Source organism: Parambassis ranga, chromosome 6 (assembly GCF_900634625.1).
Source record: "Parambassis ranga chromosome 6, fParRan2.1, whole genome shotgun sequence".
Taxonomy (NCBI): Eukaryota; Metazoa; Chordata; class Actinopteri; family Ambassidae; genus Parambassis; species Parambassis ranga.
This window is the reverse complement of record NC_041027.1, coordinates 6,441,115-6,458,971: the sequence shown is the minus strand read 5'-3', so window position 1 is coordinate 6,458,971 and position 17,857 is coordinate 6,441,115. Positions and strand designations below refer to the sequence as shown.

Genomic DNA, 17,857 nt, shown 5'->3' with positions numbered 1-17,857 from the left:
GAGAGCATGCCTGCATTTCTGCACAGCTAAGCATTCACACATGATTGCATAGTATGTAATCTTGCATAGGCAGAGCTCATTTTGTTACGCTCAGGGAGGTTTGGGGAAAATCTTATCAAGCATTCATGAGGATTGCAAGAACTTTCAAAAACTTCTCAAGCAGACATTCTTATTTTTCTGGAAACTATAAAAACACCCACCTCTGAAAACAACACTAATTTGTTTGCTGGGTATAAACAAAGTTTAATTGTATTAGTTTGAAGAGTGACAACATCCTGCTTGATGTGTAAGTGGCAGCTTTCCATACTTTTCAAAGGGTGACTTGTGAGCTTGGATTTCCCAAGACCTATATTAAGCCTAATGAGATGGAAAACCAGCTGTTCAAAATTACGTAAGACTGTGTGCAAATCTGTCCTCAGTGATCTCCCTGCTTATAGAAGGAAGATGGTGGGTTTGAATTTGGCCCCTTGTGCATGGGCTTCATCTTCAGAAAAATAAGAAAATTTTATTTAAAAATACAAAGCAGAAATGGAAAAAAAGCAGAAGATTCCTAACCTGAGAGCAGGGTGAAGGTGACCGAGTAGATGCCATTCTCCTTTGTGGCAGCTGTGCTCTCTGTGTAGGTGATATCCACCTGAAACTTGACCGGCTTCTGGAAGACGGTGGGGCCAGCTGTTGACTTGTACTCCGCTCGGAAACTGGTCTGGGAGATCACACTGTGACTCAGGCTGGGAATCTGAAAGCAAACGAAGAGTCAGGAAGGGAAAAGTGGACAAATAGGTAGAGACAGGAATAAAAATAGGCAGTACAAAGGCACACATAATGGGATTATATATAGGTAGCAGCGATGTTAAAAAAATTTCCCACACCATGCAAATGACAAGGTGAATAAACCCTCATTAAAATACCTTCCACATACTATGAGCTGCAGTTGAAACTCTAAGGAGATTACTGCCTCAGGGAGTAACCATGCATGCCAGAGAGACTTAAGCTAATGTAATCTTGAATCATCCAACAACATTGCGCTCTCCCACCTAAAATGAATTTGTATGCCCAGTGAACAGGTGAGCTCTGAAATTGTCACGTTTTGCTATAGTGCTGGAGAGGGTTTGACATTCCATTAATATGAGTGTGCTGAGAGGTATAATTCCACTGATTCAGGTGCCAATCTCCTGTCTGGAATACCAGCAAGCATAACCTAGAGGAGAAAATAGCTACCTCCAGGGATGGGGAAACAGATTTGACACTGACCTGTGCTGGCAAAGTTTGCATTTACTTAGACTTTGTTAAATCTAACTGAGGTGAGGATAGGTTCTGTTCAATTATGTACAATGAATATCAACTACCACTGCTGAATGTTTGTTGATACCACACTCATTGAGAAACCCTGATTTTGACTGGGAGTATCTGCACATTCACACTATTATAAAACACAACACACATAGGTGCAATCTACAATACTTCTCTTCGCTCACTGAACATCTTAATATACAAGCACACACACAGTATTGAAGGCAACGCATCTATATGCTAATGATCAATGCTCTTCTATTGACCTCAAGAGGAACTGCAGTAAAAGAGAAAATAGAAGCACTGAATATAAGCAGGTTACTGAATTGCTAAATAAATCAGAAGCATGTTTGTAAACATTCAGAGAGACTGTCTCGTAACATCACCAATACACAGGTGACGCTGCATGCACAATGTTGCAGCAGAAAGGGCAAGGAGCAGATGGGAGTCAGGTCAGGGATTCAGCAGAAAAGAAAAGACCAAAAAGTAGGCTACAAATCAGAGTGTATACCGAAAGAAAGGCTTGAACGATGTCTGCCTTGATGGAGCTGAGAGGCTTGTCTTTGATGACGATAAAGATCTGCTCCTCTTTTTCCAGGTTGATGAAGTTACCAAACCAGGATTTTTTGGCAAGTCTGTAAGAGAAGTACAGAAATGAACAGTTTAGCAAAGTTGTTTCACCTGTTTGCTTCCTTGTTTTTAAAGTTCCTGTAGATCCCTCTCTTTTCACGGGTCTGAGAGAGTAACTCAATGACACCAAACTCAGCAATGGAGGAAAGTTTTGCGTGCTCTGTACAACTAAGTATGTGTAAATGAATGCATGTGAGCATGTTTAGGAGAGAACGAGTGAGAGAAGGCAAGAGATAATTGAAGCTCTTTGAACAGATATCTAGCCCAGAAGGAGCAGAGGTAGATAAATTCACTACTGGCCTCAGCCCAGGTGTATCTCCACCCACTAATAAGCCATATGGACTCCTGTTTTTGGCATATATATCTATTCTATTAATATAAGCTGTTGTTTTACTGTCTGCAGCAATATTTATTGGATGCACTGTTCTGCAGTAATAAGCTGCTTACATCTGGTGTGTGACTCTTGGTGCCAGTGATGCTGGTCCAACTTAGAGAAGGTCTTTACTCCATCTAGCCTGGACATTCTTCCAGGCCAGGTGGAAAAGACCACGCCAGAGAGCGGCTAGCCAACCAAACAGGCATATCTAGGCCAACCTTGAGTTATCAGGCCCAGGGGAGTTCAGTAACATCACACAGGCTGCCTTCCCTCCCTCATAACCCACACTTACTATCTCCTGCTTACACTGCTGCTTCTTCAGACCATACCTGAGGTCATTACAGAAAACCTGGCACCAAAATGTCATGGTATCAAGAGTGAGCCTGTTTGAGCCAGTGACTGAGTGGCTGACAGGCTGTGCATAGTTATGGTAGTAGGGGTGCCTGCTAAAGGACATATACATACATACATAAACAGCATACTTACTCTGGGGAAGACTCTGGTGTGAGGCTGGACATTTCCTCTTGTGTGGGAACTATGGACATCAGTTCAGAGAAAGTCAACAATTAGATTACAGGATTGTGAGATTATTCTGAGATTACTATGTAAATCTTATTTTATATGCTGTAAAGTCAGTACCTTGGAGTTTCCTGCGGTGGAAGCGTGGTGAGCCAAGGAAGCTGTTCTTGATGGAGTTGAGGCGCGTCTTCCATGGCATGCCTCCGATGGAAGGGCTTGGGGGCGGCGTTGGGGTAGGGGTCCCAGCCGGGCTGTCCTTGGGAGTGTGCACTGGGGTGCCCTTTGGGGTGGGGAGGGGGCTGCCTCGAGGGGAGGGGTGGGGGGTAACCTGTATAAGGGGGATAGATTTGGGTGGGTGGTCAGCAAATGTAGAAGGGAGTGGTGCCACGGGATGGAAATGGTGAAGCCGGATGGGTGACAGGGGCACACCTGGGCTAAAGGGCACAGAGAGCTGGGGGTTGGCAGCGTAATTGGAGCGTCGTACCTGGGGGCTGTTTGGAATTGGACTGCTTGTGATAGATGAGGAAAAGGGTGAGAATTGAGTGGGGGAAGTAGGAGTAGGAGGCACAGAGGCAGAGGGAGGCTGTGGTGGAGGCTGACAGGGACTGGAGGGTTCTGATTTGGCAGCAGATGCTGGATCAGGGGAGGTTTCAGGGAGTGGGTTCGATCGTGTGGCTTGAAGAGGCTTTGGGGCAACTTTGGGCTTGGCAGGGAGTGTCTGTGTCTTGTTGAGTGTTGCGGGCAGGGGCTCGCTGTTTGGAGCAAGTGAGTTGGGGGTGGAGATACGTGGGCCTGTGCGATTAGGAAGAGGCTCAGGGGATGGACATGGACTGGTGTTAGGGGACTGGGACAAGTCTGGGGACTGAGGTGGTACACAGAACTTTCTGACAGGCTGGATTAATGGTGTGAGGACACACAGTAGAATAAAGCCATGAGCAAGTGGAGGAGGGAAGAAAAACAATGCCATAGAAAAAGCCAGGAAATGGGAGTATAAACAACCACAAAGCCAGAGGTAGAAGCAGCAAACACATTTAGAGGCAGGTGAGAAGTGTACACACAGGAAACATGGAGGAGTTGCAAAAAAGAAAAGAAACATGACATTCAGTCAAAAGAAAAGCAAGATGGAAACACAACAACAGCAAGCAATGTACACAATTTCAAAATTAGTCCAAACAAAACACAAAAAATGAAGTTTACATGCAGAAAACATTCCAGGCTCTACTAGCAGACAAAGGCAAGCACAGACAGATGTAAGAGACATAGGGCCAGCTGTGAAGACAATTTGCTCCCTCTAATAACAGGAGGAAGGTAGTAACTGTGCTTTGAAATTTCTGGATAGACTTATTGATCTGTTAGATTTGCAATAGTTGAAACTGCCATCACATAAGTGACTATTTGCCTTGACAACCACCCCTGCCCCCTTCCTTTTTTTTGGAAAGTCTGAGAAAATAACCCCACACAGAGCTTCTTGCTGTGAGCACAATCCAGGCTTTGGTTAGGTCTGAGAAATCAATTTCCCTTTCAGATCAGCCTGAAAGAACCTGTGTGGTGTGAGGAGCTCGTCTTAGGGATCCTAGCTAATCTCAAGCCTTCTCAGGTTAGTCAGCTGGAAAAGTTTACAACAAGCTCCCCAGCACTGAGCAAGGAAAAGGGGATTTTCTGAAGCATTCCCTGAGCTGGATTTCCACAGAGCTCAGGCCACAGAAAACAGTGAGAGGGGATAATAGGCAGAGAGGATAGAGGGGGTGGAGAAAGTTTGCCGTGCTAACATGAGTTAACAGAAACATCCACTATATGAAGACACAGATGTAAAGCCTGATCTAATACAGGATATGAAGAAGGAATCTTAGTGGATCCCTACTGTTTTAAAACTCACAGGTAGATTAGAACTTAGGAAGCTAATAAATATACTACAATGAAGTGGAAGGGTAGAGAGACACATTGATATTGTGTGTATGTTGTGTTTTGTTAAAGGTCAGGAAGCCATGTGATGGAACTTTTTTTTTTTTTTTTTTTTGCAATAAGATGACAGCAATAAGGTGGGATCAGCAGTAGTCGGATGGTTGTTATCCCTGAAGGTGAACAACTAGATACTGCAAAAATGGGTCAAGAGGTGTCTGTGTTATATGTTTGGAAGTGAGCCGGTGCTTGTGACTTACCCGTGGGCTGCTGAGTGGGCTGGTGGAGAGGCCAGAGGAGGCTCCACTAATAGACCGTGACCTGTGGCACAAACATGCACACACAAGGGCAGAAGTAATTCATGTGACCTGTTACATGTTTCAGTAAGCACAGGTTAGAGGTGAGAGCTTGTTGCACATTGTTTGTAAAGAACCACAACACTTTTTCTCCATACTTAGCACACAGGTTGCAATCAAGCCCAGGGCAGACATAAAGCACATTCACACCAAAAAGTTGAGTGCACTATAACACATTGACAGAACTGACGTGAACATCCACTTTACCAGCAGTGACTTTCAGCAATTGGTCTCACACCACTTAAACTCACACTTCATTTTCAAATATATAGATTTGGAAATCCATATGCAACTTTCCACACGCTATCACTCATTCAGATGAGTTGTCCATTGCTCGCCACATGTGTTGACTTTTTAAGTCTTTAGGCCTGAAAAATATTTTGAGAGGAAGGATGAAGAGGGACATTTGGTTGAGTGCCATTTGTCATGTTTGTCTTTTCCCTCACAGATGTCGTCAATAACCCCTATGAGCAGAGTCCTACTCAGAAATGAACAATCACAGCACAATCTGTCTCCATCAAGCGCACAACCATACATGTACACAAGCGCACACACACACACAAACATATGCCTGTCAACACTTGGAAACACCAGCTGCTCCCTGTCACAACACTGTTTCTTTTTGTCATTCAATCTAATAATACCCCTCCTCCACTCCTTCTTTTTCCTCTCTCCGTGTCAGCGTTGATGTATTTGTGAACATGTGGCAGGAGCCTACAGAACCTTTGTCTCTCTTTGGAAAGACAAACAATTATGATGACTGTTCTTTTAACTTGCCTGGCTGAACAAGAAGACCTCATAGAGACAAATGTAAGGATGTAGGAATTCAGGAATAACAGAGGGATGAAAAAGATGTATGGATGAATGAGGAGTGGTGGTGATGCCATCATACCTCTTTCCATACAAGACTAAAAATGTCTGTTGCTAGTATCTGAATATCAGAAGACGAGGCCTATGTAAGGCCATAGTGTCTCAGACATAGGCACTTATTTGGGTTCACTCATCCAAACCCTTCGAGCTTGTAATTTACAACAACCTAAAGAAAGAAGTGGCTGTAGAATAGCATCATACTCCTGAGAATCATACACAAACAGAACAGAAGAAGCAACACTAATAGCCACCATGAGAGTGAGAAAATTTAAAAACACCCACTGTCAAGTTATTTTTGTAAGTCTCTCTGCCCTTTCTCTGAGTGTGTTTATTGCACACATTCACTCAAATGCGTAGGCGATGCTGAGACCACATTGGCTAGGATTTAGTGTTTCAAGGAGCAGTTGACCAGACAGTAGCTATCATTTAGATTTAAGTCCTACAGCCTGGAGAGACATGACCACACTTGCCCACTACGGTGCCTGTCCCTGAGTTGATCTTTGTCTAAATATAGCCAAAACTCTGGCCATTATGATCATATTGTAAAAGGCGCTCTCCATCTGTTAGTGTTGGAGAAGTAGGTCTATAAAGCTAATGTTACAGATGGTTATACTACACAGTAATGGTCTGTCAGAGGCTCACCCTTGCTTCAGTGAGACAATGAATTATTGTTGCTTAGTGCTTTATTTACTGTATAGGGACTCATTAATCATCTGTCATAGCAACCGGGAAGTCGAATATTAAATCAGTACAAGAGGAGATACTAGGGCTACCTATCCAGTCGGTGGTTATATGTGCATGCAAGCTTGTTGGCTATAAGGCAAAGTCCAGGTCACTCAGAACTTTCTGACTGCAGTAATTTTAGCAAACTGGTTATGTGCTGCGCACTCTGTAATGTGTAGCATCCCCAGATCAACTGATACACTGTAGCACTGTCTCTCTGGAAATGTCGCTAATCTACTACAGTACTTTCTAAATTTTACCTAAATATTTCCATTCCATACTTCTATTCCACTACATTTTAGAGTGAGCTAGGTTTTTAATCATGTATTACTAAATCTAATTTAAAAATCATACAGAAAATGCAAAAGTATACTTTTTATACTTTTTTTTTTTACAATAAATATGATGTAGTTTAAATCAGTAGAAAGTCACTATACCTCCATAAGCTATATTGAATGATAAAAACTACATGATTTTTGCAGAACTATATGATGCTACAAGCTGAGACTTTGATACAAAAAAGTTGTCACTTGAGTGTTTTTCCTTCATAATGCATCTGGCAATGGCTGTCACTGGCATAAAAATATATCATATATGAGGACTTACAACAAGTACTTAACAGTCTATTTTAGATGCAGGCATTGTACCTGTTAGAGTTTTTTTACTTGTGAGTACTTGGTGAGCAACACAGGAAACTCTACTCATCTCATAAATGGATATCTCAAACCCTAGAGACATAAAAGCAAACCTGGCTACCTTGCTAGGTACCACAGGAAGAAAATGGCACCCATTACAGTTTTTCTATTATCCATTCGTCCTCAGCTCCCCTTAAGCCTGTTTTGGAACAGGCCTCATATCCTCAGTGTGTGACCACCGGCTGTGTCAGAGACCCATCCAAAGCACCGGTGGGGAGCTAATGTTGGGCAGTGGGGGATGGAACAAGTACAACAGATTCTGGGATGAGGGCATGGACTGAAATAAAACAAAACTGAAGCAAAATGAAATGGATGGTGCCAGAAGTCAAACAGCAAATGAACAACACTGCCAGAGCCAAAACACGACACTACACAGCACTACAGTTTTCAGCTTCTGTGATTTAAAGTAAGCGAAGGAAGGTCAATTTTCCCTTTCTCCCTCCTCCCTATACTGACTACAGACAGGGTACACATTCATATAAATCAACATCCTGTTTAAAATGATTTCCTTCTTTGAGTCCTGACATCTCCCTGAGGACTCAATGCATTAATATTCACTGCTCAGCTCCTCAAATATCTAAATGTGGAAAGTCCCCTGCAGTTTCTGCTGTAGAGATCAATGTTAAAGGTGTTTTATTTGCGCTTATTTCAGCCTCTTAAATAAATTAGTGTCAATAATTAGCCGGAGAGCCAGACTTATTAATACTGCTCTGACTACTCCACATTCAAACTGCATGAAGCAACTGGAGCAGATCTGAAAAAAAAAAATCAATTGATATTCTCTTCTCCACACTGCAGCACTTTTCCATGTTTCATTTACATATCATTAACCTCCCTTCATTTCTCCTGGCATGTTGTTAAGTTTTAAAATTAAATCAGTGGGATTTCTTGTGCTTCTAGTTTAGTTTTAAATGTCTTTTAAATATATGTCTGGGTATATAAAGAATGAAATGGGCATTCACATGAGAATGTCTCCATGCATGTAACTTTGCAACACGGCTACTGCAGCATTAATCGCAAATCTATTGTATTATACTTCACAGGTGCAGTCAAATCACCAATCATGTATAGGCAAGTGAAGCCCGAAGCATGAGGCAAAATGCTGGATAAGGGTAGAGATTCAGATGTCTTGGTTATGTAATTTTAGATAAAACAGCTTCTCCTCTCCTTCACTATTTACGCAGCTGGAAATGTATCCTGTCAAAACATATGTTTCAAAGTCAGTCCTCTCTCTGACGCCCTCTGATCTGAAGTTCCATGAATCTTCTGTGCTGTCGACAAAAGTTTGCTGTTAGAGAAAGATAAGGTTAGGTTCAGAGAAAGTCACTCAAATCTTCTACTACGTCTACTACGTACATATGTGCTTCCTCAACACGATCATCTACACACACAAGCACGAACATGATCAAACAAAGCGCACACAAGGATGTGATAAAAGGCCAAAAATTTTGAAAAAAAAAACACCAAAATTCTTATTCACATAGACTTTGTTAATCACATCTTTTCCCTCCACTGTTAAAACAGAGGGTTATAAATTGCAATGGGGGGAAGAGACGTATTGCGAGAGAGAGATTTGATATGGAGTCAGAGTGGCTGTGGTATATAGGACTCTGATTCCCCACCTCCAATCCACCACAGCCAAGAGGAAGCCAGACAGAGAAAAACTAGCAGCATCTACACATTAGCATAGCAATTCCATAGTAACAATAGGGGGTGTTTGGCATTGAAGGTCAGCCGCACACAAGGGACTACGTGAAAAGAGAGCGGTGATATAAAGGCCCCTGGATGAAATTTGGATGGAGGAGTAAGCGCAAACACACTGATCCAAAGTAGCATAGAAGAAAGATGCAGGGAGGTTTTTTAATGACAGCAGCTAAATGTACATTTAGATGCAAAGCATTGTCATAAGCTGCCATTTTACGAAAATGTACCTTCTTATTAGCAACGGTTAAGGTGCTCTTTAAAATAAATGTTCAGTGCCCTGTGTTTCAGCTGTGTATCATACAAGAACCAGTGTTATTAATGTTCAATAAAGTTACTGGCCTATTTTGGGATTCCAGGCAGGACTGAAACAGATGAGTCAGAGCGAAGGGCAGGAGAAGGCAGCTTCTAAACTAACGCAACCTTTAAATAAAGAAGAGATAAGACTTGGATCGCCTGAAGGGATGAAGAAGCAGTATAGAGGCGATGAAACACAAGAAGATGAATCTTAAAACTGGAATTCAGAGGCACCAGAGGACAGAGAGAATTAGAGAGAAGTGTTTAGAGGTGGGAGTTTTCTAAAAAAGGGATTTAAAACTTCTGAAGTGACTTTCCTCACTAAAATGAAGTGGCAAATAAATTCTTGATGTTCTGTTGTTGACGAAGCATTGCAGTGAGAAGTGAATATTCAACATTTTTTTTGCATGTATAATATATATGCACTCCATACCTCTGCGTTTTTGCCCTGTAACTCCGGAAGATTTTTTTTTCAGCGGTCTTCCAGCCAATCTGACTATTATTAGGGAGATCAGGTTATCACCCTCTCAGATTCAATCTTCCCTACTGTCACAAATGTCACTGCCTGAGCAAAAACATGTGCAGTAATGATATAGTGGTTGTTGAAATAAGATGAGGAAATTTAAAATCAGTCTGCTGTGCCTTGTGGGGGTGTGGTTTGACTTTGCATTTTTAAAACAGAGAAATGGAGAAAGTGGGACAGTGGGAGAAGTGATTATCAATGCATTCAGAATATTAAAAAGAGAAGATAATCGAGCTGGAAAAGTGTGCAGTGGGGTGTGAATTTCAAATGTGCAGTGGACCTCAGTTTTTGAATTAAGTTTATAAAAAGAAAAGCAACACTTTAGGTTGTACTGTGCTTAAGCATTCAATTTGAGATAAACCATCTGAAAACAAAGCACTGTTTCAGGAGAAAGCACCGCTGCATCTTTTTTCCTGCCAAAAACACCTCCTTGCATGGAGGGGGTCAGACACGCAGCGAGGGGGAGGTGAAAGCATGAGGAGTGAGTGGCAAGTGAATACCTTTCTTCTTTGCTGCATTTTGTACTGGCGTCAGGAATATCCAAGCTTTTACTGTACACTGATTTACTACAGTGAGACAGGAGACAAAGCGAGCAGAGTCAGTCTCTGTTTATGTTTGTCCACAACATAGCCTGCTGACAGTGGATCTAAACTCACTGTCAGATCTGCTGAAATACCACTGGGCTGCGGAGAACCTTTTCACACATGCGCACACATGAACACACACAAAGCAAGGTCTGTTTCTATTTGTTCATTCAAAACTGTATTGATTGTCTAACTTTTTTCTCTTCCTCTCTCTGCCTACCTCTGTCCATGCTGTGTCATGTCGATAGCCCTCCTGGCTGGCACAGGTGAACCTCCATCTGTCACACTCAGAACCTCCATGGACTTCCTTTCTGGTCTCCTCTTGCCATGACGATTCAGCATGGGAGAGTCCACCCGCTTCCTCGGGGGATCTATGTGAGGCAGGAAAAGAAATCCATTTTGAATAAAACACCTGACAGGCCTGCATGATTTTAAGTGTATTTCTTCACATTGAGCAGTTGTGTTCATTGTGTGCATATGTGTTTGAATGATGTTTTAGCTCGGATCACATTGACATTTGAACTAATAGTGAATAAGTAATGGTTTCCTCCCAGACCTTGAACTAATGGCTACTGTATTGACTGTGTCACATTCACTGAAGAGGGAGTCTATTCATCAAAATGTCGGTATCTCAATGCAGACGCACATACACATTTACACATAATACTCCTAACACTGCTGCACTCTTGTAAGAAAATAACCCTGGCAGAAGCTGAAGTCGAGTCTCGCTGTGTCAGATTTCTGTGGGTGGAAATATGTGCTTTGCTTTGGTTGTGGCGTATGAATTGTAGAATATGGTTTTTCAGATGAGTTAATATCTGAACCAAAGCTGCTGGAAGTGACAGTTTTCAAAAAGAAAAAAAAATTCTGGCCTATTGACACATTGTGTTTGTGCTACTATATTTCATTGAGAATCTTATTTATTGTCAACAGACAGAAAGTTTTTTTTTTCAATTAGAGATCCAATCCAGAGCTACTGGAGCTGATCCACTTTCTTTTGAAACAGGAAAACACTGCAGGTGGGTTCAGCCACTGAGAGCATTCATGGTTACATCATTCTAATAGTTATTGCACACTGTACATCACAACAGTATGAGGCTGGTAATTGTTATTTGCTGAATGTTTAAGGCTCATCCTGTTTTTTAAAATTGTATTAGAGATTGACCTTTCTTTACCTTTGAAAACAAAGCTTTCAAACAAGATGCAAAATGGTGAGCAGTGCCTGTCCAGAGCCCTGGATCTGACCAATCAGAGCAGACTTTTGAGGAGCATCTTTAGATCATTTTTTCTACTTGTTCTTTAGGAATTCCATTTTCTTACCAATCTCATTGCGAGGTGGGAGGTTCTGGTCCTCCTGGCTGGGGTACCTCTCTTTACGGTCCAGTAACAGGAAGTAGATCATCTTCTCCTGGTTTTCACTGCAGAGAAGGTGGCGATGAAAATATAATTACTTCAATAATTACCACACAGTTATGCACATACTCAGATTAAAAGAGTGTTTACCAAATGAAACAAAATCATACATATCCTATATCATGTTAAGCACCCCACTATGATTAATGTCTTTTTTGCATTTATTGTAAAAATGCTAATGTCTTTCATCATAAAAACAAGTTTAGTTTTTACAGATCATTAAACCATCATATAATGTTATGCAATCATTTCTTATGGTAAGCCCCACCTCTTATTACGCAGAGTCAGCAAAGTTTATGAAAGTAACTAAACATTATAAGCTTGACCTTTTCTTTCTTGGTAAATCTGGGAACTTAATATCTTTAGCCTGTAGGCCAACAGTCTCTATGCAAAACGCCCAGGGACCGGCCCTCTGTAATAAAGACAGATTGGAAAGCAGTAGGAGGCAAAGAGACAAGGACCTGCAACTTCAGCTAAAATGAACCAGGGGGAAGGGAGATAGAGACCACAGATTTTCCACCAGTCCAGCACTATTACAAGAATTCTCCCAGGAGAAAGGAAGCAAATTGAGGAGATGGGCAGAGGGCGTAGTGATAGAGTAATACTTGTTTAGGATTAAATGGTTGAGGCTGGCTAAATGCAAAACAGAAGGAGAAAGAAGAAGCTTAAAACTGCAACATCTGTATTCTCATATTAATAACACATGCATGAAAGACCGCAGGGTGAGTATCACCAGCTTAAATGCATATTTACAGGAACAAAACACAAACATGTGTAACTGAGACACAAATATTAGCAGCAGAACATCACAAATGTGACCCAGGAGCATGTTTGCAGTGCAGTTTGAGGGGAATGTATCCAGTGGCAAACGATGTAAGCGCTGTGTGATAACAGTTAAGTGATCTATGGCTCCTCACATCTAAAGTGACAGCCTCACAGGATTTCATAAGAGCCGGAGAAAACTGAAGCTGAGTGCGCACACTGACACAACACCGCAATCCTTTCAGTGCAGTCCCCTCCTTTTATTTCAACAACCGTTTAGCCACATAGCTTTTATCTCCTCACTCCTTCCCTGAGCCATACTTTTATTCTCTGTTTTTCTCTTTTATTCCACCTCCCATCCCTCCGTGTTATACATCTGTTCACTCACTCATCTGAGAGCAGGTCCTTCAGTAGTTTGTTTTTGTCTCTGAAGCAGCCCAGAGAGTGCATGCTGTCCAGGACATCTGGGTCAATGTCATCTGCAGAGGGCAGGCTGCGGATGGTCACCTTCCTGGGTACAGGCTGCTCTGGCTCTGGTTCATTTTTACCCCCTCTGGAAATGCAAAGAAATTTCAACACAGATAAAGACACAGTTTTCACTATGTTTGAAAATAAACATTTCAAGTTTTCATGAGGGCTTTAGAAGAATTGTAGACCTGTACTTGTAGATGTACAAATTTGACAATAGAAGGACATGCTGTGTGTCAGAATTTGTTTACCTCTTGCTCATGTGGTTTATTATAAACTTTTTTTATACTACAAAACATATTTATCCCTGGTTAAATCATTGTGTATGTTAGTCTCAGAGACTGAATTGGGGTCATCATGCTCACCAAGATGCAGGCAGACAACTTAGTCATGCTTTTAAGTTTTGCACCGTGCCTATTTCCTCCAGGCTTGTTTTCCAAACTTAGTTTCTTTATTATTCTTCCTTTTTTCCCCCAGACACTCTCCTAGTTATGTCACTATTCTCTTTCTTTTGCCTGCCTGCGTCTAAACTGCACTGACACAATTTCGATTGTAGATGAAATAAATTACATGGCTGTTTCATACAACAGACCCATGTTCCACTTATGTGTACACAGACTCCATTGCACAGACAGATGTGAGCTGGTCTCGTACCCATTTTATTTTTTTCACAGCCTGTTCTGTTCTGCTGGGCTGTTGTCCTTTCAACACGACAACTTTATTTTAGATGCTCCTAAACGACTGTTAAGATGCTCACTAAATAACTACTAAATTAAATTACCATATGGGCATCCTCATTTGACTCTATACTAGCATTTTTAATGTGTTTTATTGGTAAAGACGGCTGTCCATTGTGTAGATTTACACCACAGATGAGCTACCACTATGAAGTGGCCAAATTTCTAAGACAAACATAAGTCAGCAAGCCAGACTGCCACACACAGACAGCCAGGCAACTTCCTCACTGACAGACCTCATAGTACATTATTCTTCTTTTCTAGCTCCTGTCTCTTCTTGTTTCTTTTATCAGTCTTCCTGTCTGTTTGCATGATCTTTTGGTACAGGACAGGAACCATAACTCAGTCTCTTCCAGGACTCACATTCTATTCCTGTGATTCATGGCACAGCAAAAAATCTTTCTAAGTCTAATATGAAATGATGATTACTATCAAAGAGAGATAAAAGGATTAATAAAAAGGGATGACTTTTTATTTTCATATTTTAAAAAGCTAACAATAAAATAAAAAGCAAATAAAATCCATTTTGTAGCCATTTCTTAAAATATGTACACCTCTGCAATTATCACACCAAAATGTTCTCTGTAGTGTACATTGTCTATTAATGTATTTATATTCATTGCATTATTTTAAGCAGTATCTGCATTTGTAACCCCACTGTGCCACCACTTATATTCTGATATAAATGTTTAACAATAGGTACATGGAGGTTAGGTGGGTTCAGTCTCTGCTACATGCCTGCTCGTTTCCTCTGCCCTGCTCCCTGTTCACTTGACCATATGCTGCACATCCTCTTTCATGCACTACCAATTTACCCCTACATCCCAGAGAGTGGAGTCATGCCCGCTTAAATGTACTCTCGTGTACAGAGCTACAGCTCAAAGTCATTTCTCATGTGCTAGCTGCCCCCCAGCTCTACAAACCCTGCAGAATAGTCCAAGAAAGCAGTGGAGTGGGGGTGTAAACATAAACAGACAGAGGACAGAGTACTCACATGTACCACGTGTGCTTCTGGATCTGTTCTAACTGTAAAAGACATGAAGAAAAAACACACAAACAGTTAATGTATTTGAATCATTTTTATCATCTTTTTGGTGCAAAAAAATAACAAGAAATTGGTTTCTGCGTTTCAAAATGTTGGTGCAGTAAGGCTTCGGTGAGCCCTGAGCTTACTAGCTTCAAGGAACACAACAAGACAATACAAGCAGCTTCAAGAGAGGAAGTAAATAATGAGGCCTTCAAATATTAAGACTGCCAAAGGGGGAGAAACCATAGAACAGATTCAAGACAGAAAGTGGTGCAGTAAGAGTAAAAGAGAAAGGGGCTGATACAACTAAACTATAAACACATTTTATTATCTCCCTCACACATGCTGCTGACCCTGCCAAGCCCTGTGGTCTAAAGGGAATCTCGTATTTTCATTCGCTCCCCATCACACACACTCACATCCTCGATATCGCTCTTGTCATCCCATTATTAATGTGGCCACTTCGTCACCAACACTGTCAACATGGTCTTTTGCCAAAAAAGCAAAAGCAGAAAGAGACAGAGCAAAAGGGCAACAAAGGAAGATGTCTGCTAGAATCACTACAGTGCCAACACAAGCAAATAGGATCAATGTCACTGCTGGGACTTTTTAATTTGCTCCTGCTGTTGTTGAGGAACCACATGAGATACACACAGCAGCTCTAATTATTGTCACTTATTCACAAGCAAAGCTCCTATGTATGTGTCTCCACCAATGTCTTGATGTTTCCACTGTCCCAGAGGATCTACCTCTGTGCTTCGGCACTGTTAAATACATTCATGTGCTATTAGTGCAATTACAGACAGGCAGACTGTGGTTACTGACTATAGGTGACTCCTGTCTGCATCCACAGAGGTCACAGTATTGACAGAGACACCCTGGTTGTCAGATACAGGCCAGTGGGTGACCTACTCCCTCCGACTTTTATTGAAGGCCTAGAGGCAAGAGAATGGTATCACACACATGCTTGAAAGTGATGTGGTTTGAAATGCAGAATCCCATCAATCAGTCTGTGAATGTGTCACTACCAATTCCAGCAGCTTTCAGACAGAGGGGATGTAGATTACTGGCTGCAAAAGGTGGGTTTCAGGGTACATCCAGATATGTATTCATCTCAGTGCAGCAGGTCTGCGTGTGGATAACCATGTTTGTCAGTTTTATGGCAGTCAACGGCAGGAATGTGTGCATACATGGGGACTTATTCTGTCCAAACAGTATCCAAATATTAAAAGAAAATTAATCACATTCAAACAAAAATGTCAGTGTTTTTGACATTGGTTTAATTTCGTAACAAATATTGTAGGTGGTGGATTTATAGACTTTGAACTTTGATATTTTATCACTAAAACTGATTGAATGATATTTGTGCCAAACGAAACAACATTCTTAGAAAGGATGGACCAGATAAGAAACCACAGTAACCATGACCTTTTACTGTTGTTTGTGCCATATTTTGAAGAAATCCTTTCAAGGTGTTCCTGAAATGTTACATTTGCCCGCTCAAATGCATATAAATCTCAAAAAAAGACAAAAAAAAGTATTAAAAATCCCAACATTAAATTTGTACAACTACTACACAGTTTTACTGCGTGGAACTTTTTCAAACTTCAAACACATTTACTGAGCATTGCTATAGTTATTGCTAATCTTTATAGGCCCTATTTCTGGAAGAGAAGCAAGAAATTAAGGGACAACGCATGCCAAGACTGGTTAACACAGGCCCATAAAAAGGTCATACTGGCGACAAAAGAATGAACCAAGTTGTTTCAGTGCATTTGTCAAACATTAATACAGCATAGTGTCTACTTCTGGATGAGCAAACGCTTATGATGAGATTAAATAAACCACACACACATCTTTTGTCCCCCTCTAGAAACCTTGGTACTTCATCTACACCATCCCCATGAGGGTATTATGTGTCTGTGATGAACTGCTGTTTAATATAATAAGGTAGCCAATCCTCTTCATTAAGCAGGTATCACAAGTAGACAGCTCTTTCTAGGGTGTCTGTGTTCATTTGAATAGTGAAGATAGAGATGATTGTGTTGAGGTGGCTAGTTGACTCCAGGGCCCTGACTACACAGGCAGGAAATTAAGGGAAGGACTGTTATTGGGCTAAGCCCCTTAAGTCTGCGTACGTGCCCTCCCATTCAGACTGAGGGGGTCTTGGCTCTGTGTACACATGTGTGCATTGTGTGCATGTGTGCATTTACCAGCAATGTCTAATTAAGAGAAGGTGACACTAAACATACTGAAACACAGCAAGCAGTTATGGTCTGATTACCCTATTGATTTGATTCAATAGACTATTGGCAACATTATTATGAAAAATAATACGCATGCTCTCTTTTGATGTCATTCCCGCCCCTAAACTACAAGGATGCCCAGTCTAAGAAGGCAATTTGACATTCTGCGAGGTTACAACACATCCCCAGAGCTCTGTTTGGAGTCCTCACGCAAGAGAGGAGAGCCGACAGGTAGCATATTCTCTCTCAGCAGTTCAGTGTGTGTGTAACCCTTTGTCGAGGACATTGCTGGAGGCTGGTGGACATATCTAGGGGATCTCAGGGTGACCTGTCCTTGTCAAACAGGGGAAAGGAAAAATAAAGCATATATTGCGCATACAGCATAATAAAAAGATGTGATCTTTTCAGTTCATGTTCAACATGGCTGCTTATCTGAAGTGTGTTTCCTTAATGTCAGCTCTCCTGCAAATGAGCAACGCTCCTCTCTTTGTAGATTTCCTACTTTTTATATGTGTCTCTCACAGTTTTGTTACTTTGCTCATAGTCATTCTGACAATGTGAAAGATAGGCTAAGGCATGTGGAAATGGAGCAGCAACATTCAATAAGGGTGCTGTCACCACATTAGCTCACAGGCATTTGTATGAAAACGGTTTTGTTTGTAGCACTGATTCACAGAGATACCTACAATGCCTGGAGAACTGCACGCAATACATGTGTGAAAATGTAGTGTTTTACTTTGT

At 41.4% G+C, this 17,857-nt stretch overlaps 1 protein-coding gene across 1 annotated transcript in view; it reads right to left on the bottom strand.

Moving 5' to 3' along the window:
• brsk2a (BR serine/threonine kinase 2a) overlaps positions 1–17,857 on the bottom strand; it is a 141,102-nt gene that overhangs the window by 4,035 nt on the left and 119,210 nt on the right. The window contains exons 10-18 of the mRNA XM_028407675.1: positions 14,838–14,869; positions 13,027–13,191; positions 11,784–11,881; positions 10,684–10,834; positions 4,975–5,035; positions 2,936–3,143; positions 2,783–2,831; positions 1,802–1,925; positions 556–736 (exon numbers count right to left, since the gene is read on the bottom strand). Coding sequence (XP_028263476.1) covers positions 556–736; positions 1,802–1,925; positions 2,783–2,831; positions 2,936–3,143; positions 4,975–5,035; positions 10,684–10,834; positions 11,784–11,881; positions 13,027–13,191; positions 14,838–14,869 — 1,069 coding nt within the window. The remainder of the gene's footprint in view (positions 1–555; positions 737–1,801; positions 1,926–2,782; positions 2,832–2,935; positions 3,144–4,974; positions 5,036–10,683; positions 10,835–11,783; positions 11,882–13,026; positions 13,192–14,837; positions 14,870–17,857) is intronic.